Consider the following 21,962-nt stretch of genomic DNA (forward strand, 5'->3'; position numbering starts at 1 on the left):
ACAAACAAACAGACGGGTAGGTATGACATTTACACTATCTATAGCTAATATAATATGTATAGCATCATAATATTATATATAACAAACTTGCCACTCTGATAAGTAAATAAAGCCTCGTGCACAGTATTAGGCCGCTGACGAATGCAGTAGAGGGAAAAATGCAAAAGAGAAATTAGCCATCAAAAGATTGATCCTACATGTTCTGTAATTGTACTTATGTTATCAAAGAGTGTTAGTTAGACGAACGATTGGCGCAGTGAGCGGAGACCCTGGTTGTGTGTGTGTGGGAATCGTCCACAACCCCAAAATGTTTGTGTGATGTACATACATGTTTTTCATTGTCTGGGTGTTTAAATAATAAATAAATAAATAAATATACTACGACAATTCATACATCGCCCTCTAGCCCCAAAGTAAGCGTAGCTTGTGTTTTGGGTACTTAGATGACTGATGAATATTTTTATGAATAATACACACCAATACTTATAATATACCGATAAACACCCAGACACTGAAAACATTTATGTTCATCACACAAAGATTTTACAGTTGTGAGAATCGAACCCACGGCCTTGGACGCACAATCGGCCGTCAATATATTATTTGTCTATCTTTATATATATATTTGTGTGCGTGTGTATGCCACTGAACTCGTCCTACACGGCTGGACCGATTTGAATGAATTTTTGGTATACTATGGGTGGCACCCAGGATGGTTTAAAATCACAAATTAGCCCGACAGATGGCGCTGGGGTCCGCTATTGTATTAATATGACGATTTCTATTAGAATACTCAAAAATCATCTTTAAAAATACTCAATTTGGTACCTTTACATGTTAGAAGTTGATATGTTTAAAGATTTGACCACAGTAGCGATTCCTGTGCCATAACTCATGTATAAATAAAACGGTGATTGTCCTGTGTGTACCTGTCTTTATCAGTGTCTCAACGTCTCTAGTCAACTTAGTTACCGCCATAGGGGGGGCACGCGGTTACGGGTTATGGAGTGCATTATGTGTGGACACTCCTCTAATGCATTTGATGCGATCAACTGTTTATGGCTTATTGTCCTGTGCTCTATGCATTATACACTGTCGCTACTGCGACATTATTCGGTTCAAAGTCAACATACTTCTTCAATTATTTACAAACCTAAAAACAGTTCGTTATCTAATTCAACATTTGTGCCTTTTTTGCCTTGGTCTAGATTATTTCCTATCAAAAAGTTCTTAGTACCAAAGCGGAGTTTGGATATAATATGTCCCGAATAGTTGGAAAATCTTTCTGAAATTTGACCACCATGATCGAAATCCTTTAGGGAAACTGTTTTTTTCCTGACATTATTATTTTCCTATCTCTGTCATATCTACACCGATTGTGATTATTATATTTGATGCGTTTGAAAAGATTCGATGTGGTTAACTTATGATAAAGAACTTTTCGGACATGACGGGAACATAAATTAAAATAAAAACAAAACTTTCCAGCTTTAGTTAGGTGATAGGATTATGGCATTTTGTATGTTGAAAAATTGATATCTCTAATTTGCAACATCCACTTTCACTTTACTTGACTTCTTACTACGTCTGTTCTATTCCGACATCGGAGTGGACCGTGAGTAGAAAGCCACGTTTACATAATTAGATAGATACTTCTCGTGTTTTTTTTTGATACTAGCAAAATAAACTTAACTTTCATAGCAAACTACTAATCTTAGGAAACATCCTATTCTGCCTATTTTTTTAGCTTCCTATTTAGGAGCTAGAGCTAACCAATTAGGCAAAAGGTAATGATGCAATGGATGCGTTAAATGCTATACTGGTTTATTTTATGGCACCCTTGTGGTAAGTTAAGTCTTCGCTCAGCTCTGTAAAATGCACCTATCAGGTAGAACATAATGTGTGGGAAGGTGCCATCGCTAATGGCTGTAAGAAGAGCAATTTTATGACATTACAGGTTCTTAGACGACTTATTGTTTACTAGCTGTTGCCCACGACATGGTCCGTGTTTGCTTCGGTTTTCGAAAAATCCCTTGCGTGCAAAATAATAGTATGTTAAATTTAGGCGACATCAAATTAGTTGCGTAGCCGTGCATGGATAACAAAGGTTGTTTTTATAAATCCCACACAATCCACACAATGTTTTCCCAGTTCTATTCATTACTATTTATATTATATTTCAGTAAAATCTAGGTGCTATTAGGATTTTTATTTCGTATACGACTCGGGAATTGAATCCAGGAAAACCAAATTTGTACTTGAACATGCTAACCACTACACCAACGGGCAGTTATTTTTTTCGTCCAAGTACTGATTTATGAAATTGCAATCGTTTAAGTCGACAGTATTAAAAAAATCATAAATCTATTATATCAGTGATATTCAAAGAATATTTTGCCAGTCGTATTATTGAAACAGGTTTGAAATATTCCTCAGCTCTTTATGACGTCATTGCTTTAGATTTAACTTTATAAAGTAAATATAAAAGCGATTTGTCGACGCTTGAGCGATTTATCCTTTGTCATTTATTGTGATAATATTATGAACACTACAATCCTTTAGTCGCGGCAAGGAAATGCTTTATTTGTTTTAGCTTTGAACAAAACCCAGCTGATCCTTAGGGGTTAGTTGGCAACTTAGAAAAATATCTGACTTTATTTGTATTCGTGAGCTTTGTGCGGTTGATGAAAAAGTACGTGCTATAATTATTTTTGTATCATAGCACATAGTCTTAGGACTTCTAAGCCAAGAAAACTCGTTTCAGGATTACTCACAAATGGCTCAATAGATTAGAATACAATTTGGCATCAAATTAGACCATTGAAATAATTGTTCTTAGAGTAAAACTTCCGTTCCGTTCCGGACTGAATATTTTTTTTTTATTCTGAAACCCTATGTAACCTAATGCTAAATGGGTTGGTTTCTGAATCTTCTGGTCTGGTTTGGTCACCAGACCAGACTAGAAAATTCTGAAATTATTATTTCCGAAATTATCTATCCCAAAAATCAAACCCGGGACCACATATACTACTGCTCCACTGATCCACTGCTCCGGGAGGGTTGCGTGAGTGTTTATTAAGGGAAAATAAGACTAGTTCGAGGGTGACATAAGCCCGGCCGGTGACAGCTGTAACTAGTTCTGCGAAACTGAACACGGCTTCCGCTTCGATGAAAATATGATAATCAGCAATTAAACTGCATACGATGCATACAAGCACACTAGCCTCAAAGAGCTGGCAGAAATTCTGAGGTGGGACTTGATACAACCTGTGAGATCTTGTGGTTTAGGAATTTATGGTATAAATATTGCTAAAATATAAATATTGCTATCTATCTTGCTGGATCCTTCTGAATTCTAGATGAAATATATATTTTTTATGCATAATAGAAAAATATCGAAATACTTCTGTCACGCTATTCGAGAACCACGTGAGCCAGTATGAATAATGTCACCAATGTTTTATATATTATATTTGAGTACCTAACATTATATTGATAAATAAAAACAAAACAATATATCAAAAAGCAAATCGGCTTTCTATTATGATAACGGCAGTTATAGTACTCACTATCAGCTGGTACCAAACACCTGCTTTAAGTTTCCCACCAGCTCTCCGGCTATATTAAATGCCTGGTTGCATTTTTATATATGATATTTTTCCAACTTGTTCAGTTCTACACCGCGGCCACAGAGCAGTGAACGCACAGAGTAGGAATTGTTGAGCCACGCACAAGCCGTCAACAGTTATGCTACGCTGGTTCTACGGCGCTACGGTATTTATAAAAATGGCAAACATGGCAAAGTTAATAAGTGTTTTTCCGGTTAGTTGATATATGAAACAATCCTTAAAATAAAAGATTTCTCTTGAATTTTAACTTGCTTATATTAAGGTACAGAGAATGTAGCTAGCGCAGAATAATTGACTATATTTCAAGTTATATTCTGTAAACTGAACATGAACTTTTATTCTCAATATGATACTACTGGTTGCTTAGTATCATAATTAAATTAGTAAAACTTCGCTTTTGATTTTTTCAAAAGCTAATTAACTTAAAACTAAAAGTATAAGTTGGTGCATTTTCCAATCTACAGTGTATCGTAAGTTTAATATTTACAGCGAAGCGCATGCTTTAGTTGTTGGCTGATACTGCAGGCACATGGCTCAAATTATTATTGAAGCTCCCTTGTATTTATCAGTGACAGTACTTCAACAACTTTGTACCACCAGTTTATGAGGCAGCATTTCCTTGCATTGTAACTGATAAATATAGAGGGACTACACTAGAATTGAATAAACCTTGCAGACAGTTTGTGCATTTTAATCTACGATATTAATAATTAATACATTGTGTACTACCAACAACTTTTTTTGAGGCACGTTTTAATTTCACTACGCTCGGTGACTCGCTTCTAATGAAAGTAGAACTTGGGATGCCCTGGCTCATAATTGTTTTTTTTTAATCCTGCTTTTAAGATACTCAAGTTATAAGACGCTGGATACATAGAAGCTCGAAGGGTGTTCCAAACGGAAGTGTTTCGTATCAGAGACTTGGATAAATACGCGTTGAAATAGAAAGTTGAGAGATTATTATCTACTGATAGAGCAATAATAATTTTTAAATAAATATCGAAATTATGTTTGGGAACCAACCTTATTCAGTAAAAACAACTTGATGTATAAGTAGTATTACGATTTTTCAGAAAATTAATCCAGCTTCACTCAGAAGGGTGTCGAAATTAAACTGCATAAGTGTGTGAGAAACTGCAGTTCGACATAAAAAATATAATATTTTTTTGTAATATGCATGAATATCCTTGCAAACCTTGATTCTTTTTACTTTTTAACAAGTCTGGAAATGATAAACGATAAGTGTAACATTCTACGCCTACAACGATCAAACTACGTGCAGTACATCTGAGCCAAGTGCAAGCAGCCAGTGACCTCGTACCTCCGCGCTGGCTGCGCCACCCGTTGACTTTCTGTATAAGATTCGAGGGCTTGCTGCCTCTACTGTTAATTCTCTGCTCTGTGGAAATAGATAACACTATTAGATCAAGAAAATCTTATTTTTGATTTCATGTGACTTAAACATTACTCCGAATGTTATGATTTTTAATTGAACGTTTATGTACATTGTTTTTTTTTCGATGTCCTCTTATTTTTGAGTATATATGTGACAATTTCCATGAACTTTTGCTTTTGTTTGTTTTATGCGCAGTAATAACAAATAAATAAAGACTACAATTTTTAACGTTTATCTAGAAAATAAATAAAATACAGAGATATATAAGAAACTAATTAGGTTAGTTTATTGTATATAATAAGGACCTAAGATGGATGAAGTTTGTGAATTATAGTATAGTATGAGCAGTAGTAGAAACGATGATAGCGCGTTGGGAGCTCGACTTCACTTTCGGGGGGCCGAGTTCGAATCCCCGCGAGCAACTTACTGTGTTCGAAGTTATGTGCGTTTTGAGTAATTAAAATATCACTTGCTTCAACGGTAAAGGAAAACATCGCGAGGAACCTGCATGCCTGAGAGATTTACACAATGTTCTCAAATGTGTTTGGAGTCCACTAATCCGCACTGAGCCAGCGTGGTGGACCAAGCCCTTAACCCCTTCTCATGGCAGGAGACCCGTGCTCTGTAGTGGGCCGGTAATGGGTTGATGTGATGATGACGATGATGAGCAGGAAGTTATCAGTAAGTAATGTTTTACAGTTGCGTTAAACTAAAATGCTATTCTCATAAATGATTAAAACGGGAAGCAATCCCATATTGTTCAATTGATATCAGCATAAAAGGAGCACGTAATCTTGCAATAAGTCGTCGACGATAAGGCAATTCCCTTAAAGAGGTTCTCAATTAGGTTGCATGAAGAATGTTTAAAGTGGAATAAAGCCGCGGGGCGTCGCTATTTGTTACACATATACAGACAAGCACGACCTGTGGTGTGTTCATATATAAATTTACGTAATGCAAGCACACTCTTAAAGAAAACGGTAAACTTTGTTGGTGACACTGGGCTATATTGTTCTAGGGCTCTATAACGTTAAAATTGACACTAGACCATAAATGTTCTTGGTAATGTAAAATGAGGTACTTCTGTTTACATATTATCGGGATAATATACTGGATAGAAGAAGATGATACTCTTTGTATCATCTTTTTCTAGTAGTTAGTGAACACTCGAATTATGTTTTATACTATTATTAAATACAATTTTGTTATGTGAGCGTTGTAGATTATATTAATTATATTATTGACTGAATGATTGTTTTTTAACTTCGTGATTCATTTAGCATTGAAAGGACCATTTAAATATACATTAACGACTCCACCCTGTCCTCTGATTGTGTGTATATTTAACAATTTGATTATTTATTAGCTACTTAAACTATTTCTGGATAGTACTCGTAGGAGTAGAGCTTCTGTGGCAGAGCTCGTACAGGAAAGTAGGTCTTAAGGGCTTGGTTAACGCTGTAATTACAGGCATATGGGGCCGGTACTAAAACTTACGCCTAACCTTGATGGGCAAGCGGCACTTTGAGGGACGTGGCCTTTGCAAGCCCTGCGAAGTGTTTCTCTTTTTATATACCATGTTTTACCTTAACCATCAGTTGGTTCATCTGCTTGGACTATTAAAAAAATAGCGTGTTACATTATGAAAATTAAGCTTAATTTACTATACTCCGCGGAAAACATTGTTGAGGGTACATTGCTGAAGATCTGTTTAGTGTGGATTATAAGGATAGAAGCAAATTACATATATATATTACACCATACAGGTTCTCCTACTTTTCGCGTAGTATAGCAAATTAAGCTTAATTTTCATAATATATCATGGAATTCCGCAAAGTAACGCCTGCTTCTATCCAATAAATAGCGCATTTGCGTAGCGCCAATGCTCATGGAACAGGTCCAGTGGGAAGATTGACTAACTGAAGCTGAGTAAAGACAGTTTACTGACATAAATTAAAAAAAAAAGTGGCTAGTGAATTAGTCTGTGCATGCCGTGCGCGGGCCTACCCCAACAGCACGTTAGCGGTAAGTAGCGCGGCGGCTACCGAGAAGTCCACGACCTTTGTTAATTAATTAATAAAAACTCAATTAGCGTACTAACTACCAGCTACCTGCAGCGGCTACTCGGTAAATACGCGAACAATGCATTTCCATATTCCTTCGATTTTCTAGTTACGAGTTAATATTTGCAACTAGCCACTAATAATTCTAAAAGGGACCTTACTGGCGCAATGGTGAGCGCTGTGTTTAAGTTGGAGGTCCCGGGTTCGATTCCCGGCAGGGACAGTTTGGGAATTTTAAATTTCAGAATTTTCTCTGGTCTAGTCTGGCCTTGACCGTGGCTAGTTACCGACAAAGCCGTGCCGCTAAGCCATTTATCGTTTCGGTATGATATCTCGTAGAAACCGATTATGGTTATTTGTTTAATATAATGCAATGCTCCCTAACAGGCTAGCCCGCTACCATATTAGACTGCATCATCACCTACCACCAGGCAGTCAATGGCTAACTTGTAGTAAAATAATAAAAAAAAGTTTCATTATACAGTTTTACACTACGAATACTAACATAGAAGAAAGAATGGGACAAAATGATTCGATGTCGAAACCAATTTAATGCCATTGAAACAGCGACTATAATAATTACTATTGGGGACAATTGTATTTCTTATAATTATAGCAGCAACTGTACCTAATACAGTATACCTGCAGACAGACAGACAGACAGCGCAGTCTTATTAATAGGTACCTGTTTTACCCATGGGTACGGAATTATTAAAATTGTATTTCGAAAATAGTCACAAATTTCGTTAAATGTTCATTAAGATTGCATTTATTCAATGAATAAAAGTGAAGTCAATTAACTTTACCTATTAATATAATATATGTAAAAGTGTGTGAGAGTAATTAAATTGTTAAATATTTGACTATATGGATGTTTGTTACTGAACCACGCGTGAATAGCTCTACGGATTTAAATTAAAGGAGATTGGTACTTGCTAGGCTGCCACACATTCTTGGGCCCCGGCGCTACTAAGATGAAAGCAGCATCATTTGTAAGCTGATAAATTAATAATTGCTGAAAATAAGTCGAAATTTGGATATCGAAGGACATAAGCAATATCTTCCACTTTAATAGCACCACGAGTCAATTGTAATTCACTTATTAGCTATGTACTTAGCATGATTGCAAGGTGTATACGTACATTATTAGTTTGGCATAAACTGAGTAGAAGATAAAATATTAGTTAGTGTTCGCGATCCAATGGAATGTTATACTTTTTATATTACGTATGAGCCATTGAAGAAAGAGAAAACTATAGTTGTGTTAAGGTGTGTTTTAGTTTTCCAAGTGCAACTTTTCATTATCCTTTATAAAATTAAGGTTTAACTTAACTAATAATATACTAATTTGTTTAGAGCAAAAACTGGTATTTCAAAGTAAACCAGAACATGAATATATTTAATAACGTTTAGCAATAAATTCAAAAAAAGCACCCTAAAATAGTTAATTTATTAAAATTTGCATTTTTGATGCATACGAGTACTTAGAGATTTTACTATCCAGTAAGATGATAAGTACTGTCACTAACATAAAACTAAAGTTACGAAGATTCCAATCGCAGCCTGGTTTTAGAAGAACCCCGAAACAAACTTCTTCTTCTTTGTCGTTACACTCTTGGCAGAGTGGTCGTGGTCACTCATCGTCATCATGAACCGTCTTTGAGGGCAGATGTCACACGCCCCACGAGCATCCGCCACTTCTCTCGGCTGGCCGAAAGCCTGGTGCACTCGTGCAAAGGACCACCCACAGCAGACTTAATATAATAATAACTAGCTATCTAGAGCAATTCATAAATAAGCTGTTTTGTCGTTCATCATAAGGCTGTATTAGTTTGCAGTAAATATTAGCGACACTTCACGGCGCCATCGGATTCGTTGTAATTACTTATTGGCCAACAGTCGCACGCTTTACGACGTGGGTTATTGGCTTATTGCGGACATAAAATATGTTCAGATCTTCTAAGCGTCTATCATCAACGAGTGGACGCCCTTGGATATTGCCATCACTAATCTACGTCGCTGGTATCCTAGTATATTTCTTAAAAAGTCCTTTAAAGATCTAACTGAAAGAGTTCCACGTCACGTCGAAATCGTGTTTCACGCCCATCAAAACGGTTTCAGCCGATCGGGAAAGTGGATATAAAGACAGACCCATGAAAGTTTTTATAACTTGTATTTCGGGTAAGCTGTCTTTCAACTGATTATTATAACAGGCAGCTACTTTGCAAGTACAAAAACTTTGGTTCTAAAATATTATGAGAATAAGATGTGGTGTCCCCTGGGTGTAAGTATGTGGTTCCTATAGAAGGCTCCTAAGGGAAATGTACATCAATAAATAAAGTACGAGCTTGAGTATAAGTAGGTATTCAACACTTAAACACGTACTCACAAACATTTTTATAGAGTACCAAACATTACCGAAACTGTCAAACTTTGAACTCTGAACGTTTACCGCTAATCGAATACTTGGGCTTTCAAAACTATCCAAAGTTATTTCTAAGTAACATTGTTACTGTAATTGCGTACAAACGTGCGTGCTACAACTTATTTATGAAATACAGCAAGCTATTTATGAAATTAACCTTTTACTACGAAGTTTAGACATAAGTTGGTAACTGAATCCATAACAATGATTGACTTTAACACAATTTTTGGAAAACTAAAAAAAAGTTTACTGTAGCCACTGATCACTTGTTTTATATTCTAAATTTAGGTACACTTACGAGTATGTACTGTATACAGAGTCAAGTTCTTTCACAGAAGGATTTCTAAGAAGGTTGTGTCGTGTCGTTAATATTCCGAGTGACTGTCAATAAACTGCCTCGCGGCGTTACATTACGGTGCAATGCAAAATATTTAACGCCAGTCAATACGGCAACCTTTAAAAATAAGAAAATTTTCTTAATAATTTAAGTATGTGGGTATGGCAAAATTTTCATTTATACTTGAACTTTGTGCTTAACTAATAGATTGTCTTTTTCTGATAGTTTTTTTTTATTCCTCGGAAACAATCCTTTTTCTGGAGAACCTTGTTCCTTTTCTACCGTAAACGTACAAGTAAAACTATAGCTTAATTAGACGAAATGTTTGGCAAAATTTAATTCGGTAATTAGTAAACTAGTATACCTATAGGAAAATTGTTACTAACAATAAATGCTTTTATAGTCTTATTATGATCACGAGGTAGGGAGTTTTTTCTGAAGTAAACCCTATTATCAATATTATGTAAAACCTAATGCAATACTTTCCTGTTGTTTAAGTATATATCTTGCCTTGATCTTCTTTCGCGCAGCAACGGAGCTACGGATAAATGCTATTTTACATAGAACACAGCGGAGAGCATTAGCCTTTTTTCCCGGATTAATATATATGTATATATGCTACCTACGGACTAACATCCTTTGTTTTGTGATGTAGAATTTTAATATCGCAGACTCCTTCACAGAAATGGCAAATGGTTAATCAAGTGATCGCGAATACCTACATTACTCACACATTTTTGAATTAGATGAATCCCGTCGGCACTCCCGTCGGGTTGATTTTACTTTCGTGTCCGAAAGTACTATATATTTAGATCCCTATCTAAAAATAATCTATAAAGATATGTATCTATCTTAATAGGATTGACAGTTATCAAGAAAGTGGTATCACAATAGATATTGTGTTCAATACATTAACAAAGTTGATTAAATTATTTGTAAAAGGGTATTTATAGGATTCAAAAGATTAGTTACTTCCAAAAATATATGGCGATGTTCAACTTCGATTAGCAATCATTCAATGGCCCAATGGTTTAGGGGGCGCACTAAACTCTGTTTGATTGTAGGCACATCCATCGCGTGGGATGTAATAACACCTAGCCCTAGTTTAAACTTAGGAAGAAAGGAAAGTTGAATTTAAGTCACATTCAAAGCGTACCAAAATGATTTTTACATAAGATTTGTTTTAAATTTAAATCCACTTTACGCTTATCTAAGTTTAAGCTAAAGCAGGCTAACTGGTAGCTTATAACATAGAGTTATAAGCTACATCCCTAATCGGTTTCTACGCGATATCGCATCCGACCGCTTAATCACTTGGCCGCAACCAGACCTGAAGGGCTAGAACGCGTGCCACGAGAGAGTTATGTCGTGAATCTCTGTTAAAAAATACGAGTAATGGGTAGAGATAACTTTCTCATAGTGCTCATGCTTAGTGCGCCCTACTGACCAGAGAAAAGGAAAAATTTTAAATGCCCAAATTGCCGGTCCTATCGAACCCTGAACTCCCAGTTATAAAACCACAGCGCTCAACTCTGCGCCAGGGAAATCTTAAATAAAAATATTATAGAATAAACAAATTGTTACGGAAGCGAACCTCATTTGCCTAACGTGTTGTACAAACCTACAGTACAGGTAGGTGTATACTTAATGCGTGGTAAAGCTCATAAGATTTGATCTACGTTGTTTGTAACGTAAACAACTACGTCCTACGTTACCGTTATAAGTTAATTGCAGACTGCTACACGCCCGCAAGTGAATAACAGCCAGGGCCATAGGAAAAGGACAAAAAAAATCTGACGCCGACGAATCACGTGTTTGTGACATGCTGTGTGGTGTGAGGTTATATCTTTTTTTGACGTCATGTCCATTTCGAGTAAGTAAATAATATTTCAATATAAAAATAGCACGTGTTATATAATAAACCGTGTAGTCGTGAATCATATACACGGACCTATAACACAATTCGTGACATAGTAAAAGTCCTTGTAGGAAAAAGTGTTAAATCCGTATCGTGCCTAGAAGTCCCAAGTTATATAACCTAACATCTTCTTGATCAGATCTTAATGAATCGAAAAAATCCAGACAGAACATGTAAAGGAAACAGAAATCATACAAGTCGGTTTGTTTTAACAGGAATAAAAAAATAAACACGTCGGACTCATAACGGAAATATTTTTTTTTTTTCTAAAAATTGAATGCGAATGTGTTTGCTACATGTCTAGGGGCACAATGGGCTCTGTGGTAGAATGCGATCAACTTTATTTTGCTTTTATACATCGTCGAAATAATACATAAGGAAGTTTGATTGTCAGCTTATATAAGGACGGTTACAAACTTTCGGGTTTTACGCAGCATAATATAGTTTTTTTTTTCACTACACTTTAGCCTTTGACTGCAAACTCACGTTATAATAAGTGATGATGCAGTCAAAGATGTTAGCAGGCTAACCTGTTAAGGGTTTGGCAGCTATAAGTCGGTTTCTACGCGACATCGTCTTCAGCTTCTGACATGGATGAAACTCCATTTTAGGTTTTTTAAACTAAATACACGGGATTTTAAACCTGGTTGAGGTTATAAAATTTGCATATTTTAGAATTTTTCAATATAAAAACTTGTCAATAGTCAATAGTCAATAGTCAATAGTCATTTATTCATAAATATTAATATTATACGTCACAAAGTAATTATTCAATAATAAATTGTCTCATGCAAATGTATATTGTAATTTTATAAATTCATTATAATATTATTCTATAATAACAAATAAGTAAAGTCAATCTTCACAATATTTTACCATCCAAGAATTCATTATAACTGTAGAAAGCCTTCTCGACAAGCCAAGTCTTCAGTTTTTTCCTAAATAAATTATTATTTGGTGCATCTCTTATGCTACCTGGTATCCTATTGAAAACTTCTGGGCCCATGCCTGCTACAGTCTTTGTAGCTTTTTTAAGGCTGTGATATTTGGATAGAAGTCTATGAGGGTATCGTAAGTAACAATGACTCCTTTTGTCAAACTCGTTTCTGTGCTGCTCTACGTATACTGCTACATTATAAATGAGTAGGCAAGGCAGCGTTAAAATACCTAGTTTAATAAAGTAGGGTCGAGCTGGGGTGTCTTGCGATACGTGAGCAAGTATCCTGACTGCCCGCTTCTGCAATTTAAAGACGCGTTCCCAATCGGCACCGCGTCCCCACAAATCAATTCCATACTGAAGAAGGCTTTGAACAGAAGCAAAGTAGCAAGCATACGTTGCCTCTGCTGACAAAGTATGTGTAACGCGCTTTAGAGCGAAACAAGCTGTAGAAATTTTGCCACATAATTTGTCGATATGCAAATTCCATTTTAAGCCTTGATCTATCTGGAAGCCCAAAAAAGTAGCTTTATCGACCTGCTCAACTTTTTGGGCTTGAATGGAAACAGACAGGCACCGACGCTTCCGACCGGCTAGATTAAATTGCATAAACTGTGTCTTTGTGATGTTGAGGGCTAGACCATTTGTCAGAAACCATTTAAAAGTAAGTTCAGCCGTTCTGTTTAATTTATTTTCAAGGTCATCCAACGTTAATGCTGTTATTAGAATTGCTACGATTGCTTGCTCTTTTATGTACGTTGTGTCTCGACCGTGATTAAGTGCGCTTGCTTAAAAGATGAATAAATGAATGAATGCACTTTAATTGTACACAGAGAATTCACAAAAATACGAATAAATAAATCGTTAAATTAGAAGGTACTATTTGGCGGCCTTATCACTGTATAGCGATCTCTTCCAGGTGATCAAACGCGTAGATGAAAATGATTCTGATTTACGCAGTAGTTGGGCAAACAAGATCATCGCAGTGCGTAAGAAAGTCATCTACGATCTGTCGGTCATTATCATGCCGCGCTGTTCTTCAATACAGGGGTAGAGAGAGTCGGGGGAAGGTCGAGGGAATCTTGTCATGATGTCTTTTGAAGGTCGTATCGGTGCAAAAAATTATAAATTATAAAGATCGAAGAAATTTTAAATTGTACCGTACATGTTCATCTGTCGCCGATTGGCAATGAGTCGCCATAGTTACCTGTGGTGCACTCCACCAAGCACACGACTATCATCAGCAGCAGTGCACCTCTCACGCTGGCGCTGGCTGCGGACGAGTTGGCTTTGCTCTGCATGGTGTGTGGATAACTGCGGACAAGAACACTTTGAGACTCCGACCAGCAAACATTATAATGTTTCAGATACATAATATGTATTTACTTTCCAGGGAAACAAACAGTACCTTAAACATAAGAGTAATGTCGTATTTTTATCACATAAACCAATAAAGTTTTCAGAACTTACTTATACATAAACGATAACATTAAGCACAAAATGCTTAAGGATCAACTAACAAGCGAGGAAAAAAAAATTAAAAAAAACTTTAAAGAGCTTATCATACTATTACCAAAAAAAGTCTCTAATTATGACTCAATCTCTTGTGGTTGAAAGTATTGCACGATATAAAAAGTTATTTTCCGAATACCTTTTTTTCCATCTAGCCCACGCAAAAGGAGTTTAAACGTCTAAACGTCTAATAAAGGTATAACCATATATTTTTAATTATTACTAGGGTACGTTTTAAAATCCTGTTATGTGATGTTAGGAATATGCATCCTATTTGAATTGTATACCTTTTTATTATATTTTTCGTTGTTTTTCCTACTCTGTGAAATCGCTATCCTTACATAAACTGTTTCGTTTTTGAGGATGGTGCATTGTATTCAGCTATGTATTAAACCTTATTTTGATCTATAAAGGAAAACGATTTTAACAATGAATTTTAAATATCTTGTGCCCGCGCTGATCAAGAGAGCTAAGTATCTATAGTATTGGCTTATCCACGCGGTAACCATGGATATTTCTGGGGTAAAAAAAGCCTATGTGTTATTCAGGATATAATTTAAGTGTATTCCAAATATCAATCTAAATCGGTCTAAAATTTGTTCAGTGTTGCAGCGTCAAGGAGTAACAAACATACACACTTTGGAATTTATAATATTAGTGTGAATATTTCAATAATTCAATTGAACTCTGCTTTTTATTTCGCACGCTTGCAGCTTTGAATTACCCGTCTCCGAGTTCCGTCCTCCATCTCCAAACATGCTCATTAGATATTCACCAAATTTAAATCGAGATAATCTAACGCATCCCCTTTCTACTGATAAACTAATTATCGGAATCGGGTTGAGGAAGATATGGAACAACATCTAAAAATACGCGTTCAAATGAAAATTTTTGTTCTGTTTTGAAATTTTGAACGATCGCCGATTTGAACAAGTTCCAAGAGCTATTCACTGGAAAGAGGATTTGTATTTAAAATGAATTGTTTTCTTGAGCCTCGGTAGAATTATTGTTTAAAACCTAAATAAACAGCACTTACAAACAATAGCTACACAAGAGCTACATTAAAAGATTGTGATTTTGTTACCAAGAGTTTGTGTACAATGGCAACAATAACAAATAATACCTATTTTCCACGATTTATTATTATTATAAGCTATTTCAGAAGCATGAAAACTGATATTGAGGCAAGTTTTTGGTTAATTTACGCGTAATAAATTAAAATTTCATGAATATTAATTTGAAACATCCCGTACCGTATCCCGATCAAGTCAAGAAGCTAAGGGGCGATAGGCGGGTCGTAGGCATGAAACTGACCTGTTATCAGTAAGCCAGCTATATTACCAGTTATATTTACACTGATCTTATAGAAATGCCACTCTATTCTACTAGACAGATACAAATGTTCTCCTTTGACTCTTGGATTTCTAATATAGATCTTTCTAATAATATTAATTGTCCATTGTCTAAGGCAAAGAGGGGTTACAACATCTTAATGCAGACAACTTACACGACAATCTTAAACGACTACGATACGTACTACGAAATATTTACAGATGGTTCCAAAAATTCCGATAATCATGGGGCTGCAATTTTATTCTAAGCTAACTAGAAGGCTAGCTATTAAGGATATTTTAACAGGGTGCTGACCCTCATTCAATGACAGCAAAAAAAACTGTTGTGATTGGTTGGGATTGGTTTCAGAAAGATGCTGTATGTAGTAGTAGTACCTACAGTATGAAGTTATACGTACAATAAAAATGTATTCATTCATTCATTTAAATACAGAAATTAAAATTTCTCAAATCGCTCTCCCGCCTGAGATTGATGGTGGAATCTCAAATTGAGCACTGCGCCAGAGATGTTGACAGAAGAATACTGACTTCCCCACCAAATTTAATATATTGTTTATGATCTCGGCGTTTGATCATCACGATTAGATAGGTTAATATCCCACCGCTGGGAACGACGTAGCTCTGATCCACTCCGTTGTCATTTCGCTATCAGTTCCATGTTGCCTCGCCACATAATCTTGTGACAATTTCATAATTTCTTGAACGACGCCCGTAGCTATGTATAGCATTCGGATGTCTTTTGTTCGTAATCCCATTAGCCTGAGTGCATCACTGTGGCGACCGCGTGTGTGTTTGTGCGGCGCGTGTGTGCGCACAACTTCAACACAAGATATCCAAGACATTCATTGTGACTTATATTTGACATTGTAAGGAATATTGATCCAGGCGCTTTATTAAAAGAGCCTTCATATAAAAGTATACGGGGCTGACTAAATTGAACTGTACTTAGCTGAAATGACATCTGTTGAACTTTTGATATGGCCATGTTAATATTAGGCCTACTATTTGTAGCAGTGATTACGTAGTGGCTAGCAGTTTGGCGTCACTTTCTGAAGGGCCGAGTTCAGAACCCGGCACGCACCTCTAATTTTTCTAAGTTCTGTGCGTTTTAAGTAATTAAAATATCACTTTCCTTAACGGTGAAGGAAAAAAACGTTGCATGCATGAGAGATCTTCACAAAGTACTCAATGGCGTATGAAGTCCATCAATCCGCACTTCTGCTAGCTTTGCCAGCAGACTCTAGGTTAAACCCTTCACAATGAAGGAGGAGACCCGTGCCCTGTAGTGGGCCGATAAAGGGTTTATAGAAATACTACCGGCTTGCTCTTTATAGATAAGGTAAAAATTTTCGATTTGGACAACGAAACACATAGCAGAAATTCATCAAATCCTGTTATTTATGCATACAATTTCCCCACCCTCGAACTTACGTGACATTAACTACAGCAGTAAACAAATAAGAAGAACTGAGATAACTAAATGATAAAATCTGTCTTCCCGTCTAGAACTACTGTCTCTAGTTATAAACTTTTATCGTTAAATAACTAATGGTCTAGATAAAACTACCTAGCAACTGTAGTGTACGTGGGAAGAAGTAAATTATGTTTTTAAATCTCAGAGAGTAGTGATGTTCTAATTCAGATTTTAACATGTTACAAATATTAGAAAACTCACGATTACAACAAACATTATTGAGAAAAATGGAAAAATATTAATCAGAAAATTACAGCGCATTCTACTTGCCTATAGCACTCGCACATTTGTGGCTGACCTAGCATTTTGGGTCGCTGTTTAGTTCGCAAGTTCTTATATCTATCATGCCTCGTTTTTAAATGATTTGAAGACAATTTCTGTGATTACGAGATTTGGGAGTGAGTAAATCAACGGCTAGTTTTTAGTTTTTCGGTGTTATTTATCAAAAGCTCAACATTCAAAACAAGAAGTACCTATTGTGTGAAATCTCATGGATCCTACAAATGCAGTTACTTTTTTGTAGTAAATGTTTCTTCACAAAATGGAGATCATAATCAGCGGGGTATGTGGTGCAAGGGAAAAGCAAAAACGTGTTTATCTTGATTTTCTATTATATATATTTGTACTAAGGGACAATCTAAACATCTAAAATGGTTGGTTTACAAAACTCAGTTTTTTTAAGTAGACAAAGATAAAGAATGTATTTTACTATATCACCATATATTAATATTTGTGAAAACATAATTATTTTTATTGATTTGAAGATCTTAACAATACGGCCGCACACAAATTATTTAATTATTTATTTATTCAATGAATAAGATTATAATGCCACTAGCTGATGCCCGCATTCTTCATTCGCGTTTATATCTGTTTTTAATAATCCCGTGGGAATCGAGTTTTCCTGGGATAAAAAGTAGCCTATGTTTCTCTCCGTACTTTCAATACAAATGCCAAAATCTAAGCCGATTGGTTGCTTAGTTGGGGCGTGAAGGAAGGACCAACCAACTTTCGCATTTATAATATTAGTAAGGATTATCAACAAAATTACGTGAATTTTTGAAACCGAAAACGAATTATCTTACGAAAAAGTTTTTAAAGAAGTATATCTCGCGAGAAACAAATCGCCTGTTCTTGCGTATTGTACTAGGTATGCTAAAAGTACATTTATCCGTACAATAGATTTGCATGTCTTTTGCCGCGGACATCTCGCGAGCCCTGTGAAAGGAGCCTCGCGAGTTTTATTCAAGATTTCTACACAAAATGAATTTATGCTAAAGCATAGAATAGCTCATAATACATAATGCTCGTATTCGATAAGTATTCTAAAGAATTTCTACTGTCCTTTATACATCGATTGATTAATGACTTACTGAAAAACGGTGTCTAAGATTTGAATAAAGGTACATTTTTTAAGCAACATATTAGTGAAGAAATCCCGACTTTGCATATTTAATAACACATATAATTACTAAAAATGTAGTCAATGTATGTAAAAACAGCTGGTTCCTTATATGCTGATATATTATTGTAATTCTTTTACAATATTGATACAAAGAATTTTATACAAAGAGTCGTAATGGTTTTCTTGTTTCCGTGAAGTTGATCGCAGACTGCACCTACTCCCGCAGGACTATCATTTATTTTAGATACGAGTATCTAAAATAAATGATAGTCGTTGTAGCACGTGTTTTTCGACCGCTTTTATAACGTTTTTATACTGTTTTCCGGGGATAAAAGTAACGCTGAGTTATTGCGTTTATTGACAGTTAAGACGAACAAAAAACAAACAATAAAATACATTTCAATCCATTTTTCGCAAGTTTCTGCAAGACCCATTCACGCGGTTTGCTGCCTGCTCATATTGTTTCAATTTGCATTAGAAAAACATGGATTTCCGTGGCTCGTGGGTGTTTGCGATAAACTAAATAGAGAGCTGAGCTACGCACAACTTTAATCTCTTCATTCGTCCTTATCGACATGATTATTTCGCTGTACGAGTACAATGTGCCGGGAACGACATACCGGGGCCGATGTGGCAAATGATCCGCGAACAGGTAAGTGCGGCAATCAGGAAATTACTCACAACTACGGCTCAGGAGGTTATTCTGATGTATCGAAGACGTACGAGTATTTTACGGTCGGTGGTTAAGTGATCATTTAGTGAACGAGAAGATTGTGTTATTTGCAAATAAAAGATTTGTCAAAGATTTTAAACTAAGATTTTCGTGGTTAATCAACATCAAATACACGAAGGAGTGTAGTCAGATTCTGCTCGTGACATCCAATTTGACATCTCGTACCTACGCAGTCCCGTCGCGACGACGTACGATCCATGCAACTGGGTCGAAATATCGACAAACCCTAAAAATTATTATCGTGATATGTAAGGTACATATCACGATAATAATTTTTAGGGTTTGTTCAACTATATTTAAGAAAACATTTGTAGTTATTTTTCAGTGGTTTTATTTTAGATATTTTTATCAATAAAAGTTCACTTGCTATAAAGTATTTAAGGTAAAACGGGAGACGTGTCCCATGATGGCCGCTGAGTAAGAGAGGCATGGACAACGAGTGACAGTTAAACGATAAATTGTTTTTCATTGGGGATGAGCAACCTGTGAACTAGCAAATAACTTTATTCCCTTTTAAAATAGTCTGACCAAAATTATTACTATTCTATCGCTCAAAATTTTACTTAATCGCAATGTAAAAAACCTTAAATAACTCACTTTTCTCCTGACACTTTGATTTTTATAATTTTATCTAAATATACGACTTAATAAAAAGTATATACCTTTTACATATTTATACAAACCGAAAAACTGTTCTGTTATACCCGTTGATCGAAAACATTTATTAATTTTGGAATTTTTGTAAGATTTACTTTCAAAGGTATATTTGAAATACTGTGTAAAACCATGCATTCAGAATCTAGTTTAATGTAGTAATTTCGCACCACCTACCGAAACTGTAACTATGATATTTTATGTCTTTGGTCGGTATGTAGCGATAAGGTCTGACTTGCTTAGTATTTTTTTCGTTATATTTCTTTCCTATAATATATAATAAGCCAGCCTATTCACTGTTGATAACTCTAGCTGTGTACGCAAGTTCTATTAGAGTAACAGTTTCATTTGTCACGTGTTTGTATTTCACGGGAGTTATTTGAATGTGCGTGAACATTAGCCCCGCGCGAAGAGCACGCAGCCTAATCGCGTTAGTTTGATTTGTTAGTTAATTCTAATTGATTACACGGAACAGGTGTTTGCCATTTTGATTAAGCTTATAGTCATTTTGTGATTAAATTACTTAATTTAAAATAGATTTCAAAAAGGTATTCCTTAATTCTACGCGTTCTTTTTTTGTGATATTATATCCATCCGATTTTAATAATTTTCATGTTTTAATAGGAGTTAATATTTTAATACTGTAAGGTTGATTCAATTCAAATTTAGCGAAAATTTGGTGAAGAGGACGGAAAAGACGGAAAGTAGCAAATAATTTACATGAAATCACATCGCATTTAATATTATAAAAGTGAAGTTGTTTTGATGTTAATTACGCTTAAACAGCTGAATGGATTTGAATGAAAAATAATCCCCGGCTACGTTTGTTATAATTTCTTCTGAGTTCAAGACTATTTTGGAACCTCGATAGCTTGAATTTTAAGTTAACGGCTGTAGTTATTAACAAAGCTTTACAAGTGTACAAAATAATTTAAGAAAGATAAAGGCAGTATTTAGTACTTACTAAATCAATCATTTGTAGGTTTTAGTATTTTAATTGGTGCTATATCCTAGTGTAGAAAACTTTTCTAACAATAACATTATAACATAGTAAGGTTATAGCTACGTCGGTCCGTTTGCAAGCGTTAAACGCACAACGGGTTGGACGTATCTCAATCGGGAAAAGCTAATAGGGAAAAAATTTATTATAATATGGAAAGAATTATACACAAAATCCCAAAGTTTGTTGTATTTAATAATCGAATATAACCGTACACAATAAAACCGTGTGGAAATAAGCTAACATATAGTTCCAAACTTAATTACTCATAATTTGAGTTAGTACTTATTTTTGCTAACATCTAACATAATGTACGACTTCAGAAGTTGTTTGTTTGGTTTCGAGTTATGTTGTAACGATTAAGTGTTAATTTATTCCATCGTTAGCAACTCTCGGTAAGCCTGTATTGTAGCCTATTAATGTCGTGTTTACTTCTCGCTCGGAAACCATCACTTTTCACTAATAATTTGAAGAATAAGAAAACTTCATTAATGATTGCACATTGGGTTTAAAGACATATACAAAACTAGCATCTACAACTAATATCAGCTTTTAGTATTAAAATAAAATAAATGATGGCGCGTTTGAAATAAATTTAAACAAAGCTTTCTTAGCTTATTTTTGAATGATTTAAACAATTTCTCACAATACATTTCTTTAGGTAGACTATTGTATAGTATTTACTTTAATCTTATTTCATTTATAACTATAATCTTATTGATCGATCACTGAGACACGATTGAAATAGCTGTCTTGGGGCCCTGGTGTAATGTAGGTGTGGACCGACGGAAAATAGAAGGACTTCAGGTGGGAACTAAGTTATTCATCCGAATAACTTAGTTCCCACCTGAAGAGGTTATTACATAAACAATTATTTTTCTTCCTACTTATCTTCGCAATGTAATAAGCTGCCCTAGAAACCTATATTCTATTACCTAATAAACTAAATTTGAGTATGATATAAAGTGCATGGCTCTACCTTCAGATATGATCTTTTTTTAAAAGTTGAAAAGTTTAGATCGCACTTTAGACTTTTAAGGTACTCTTGGCTGACTTGACAGAAAGAGCACAGTAATGATCCGTGATTTTCGCCAATCCTCTGCGAATGACTGCATCACATATGAGTT

At 35.4% G+C, this 21,962-nt stretch overlaps 1 protein-coding gene across 2 annotated transcripts in view; it reads right to left on the reverse strand.

The window, feature by feature from the left end:
* Positions 1 to 21,962, reverse strand: part of LOC120626879 (neuropeptide CCHamide-1) — a 45,683-nt gene that overhangs the window by 6,679 nt on the left and 17,042 nt on the right. For both annotated transcript variants that reach the window (XM_039894663.1, XM_039894662.1), the window contains exons 2-3: positions 13,913 to 14,019; positions 4,951 to 5,028 (exon numbers count right to left, since the gene is read on the reverse strand). In XM_039894663.1, coding sequence (XP_039750597.1) covers positions 4,951 to 5,028; positions 13,913 to 14,006 — 172 coding nt within the window. In that variant the 5' untranslated portion in view covers positions 14,007 to 14,019. The remainder of the gene's footprint in view (positions 1 to 4,950; positions 5,029 to 13,912; positions 14,020 to 21,962) is intronic.

The sequence above is a fragment of the Pararge aegeria genome, chromosome 10, assembly GCF_905163445.1.
Source record: "Pararge aegeria chromosome 10, ilParAegt1.1, whole genome shotgun sequence".
NCBI classification, from domain to species: Eukaryota; Metazoa; Arthropoda; class Insecta; order Lepidoptera; family Nymphalidae; genus Pararge; species Pararge aegeria.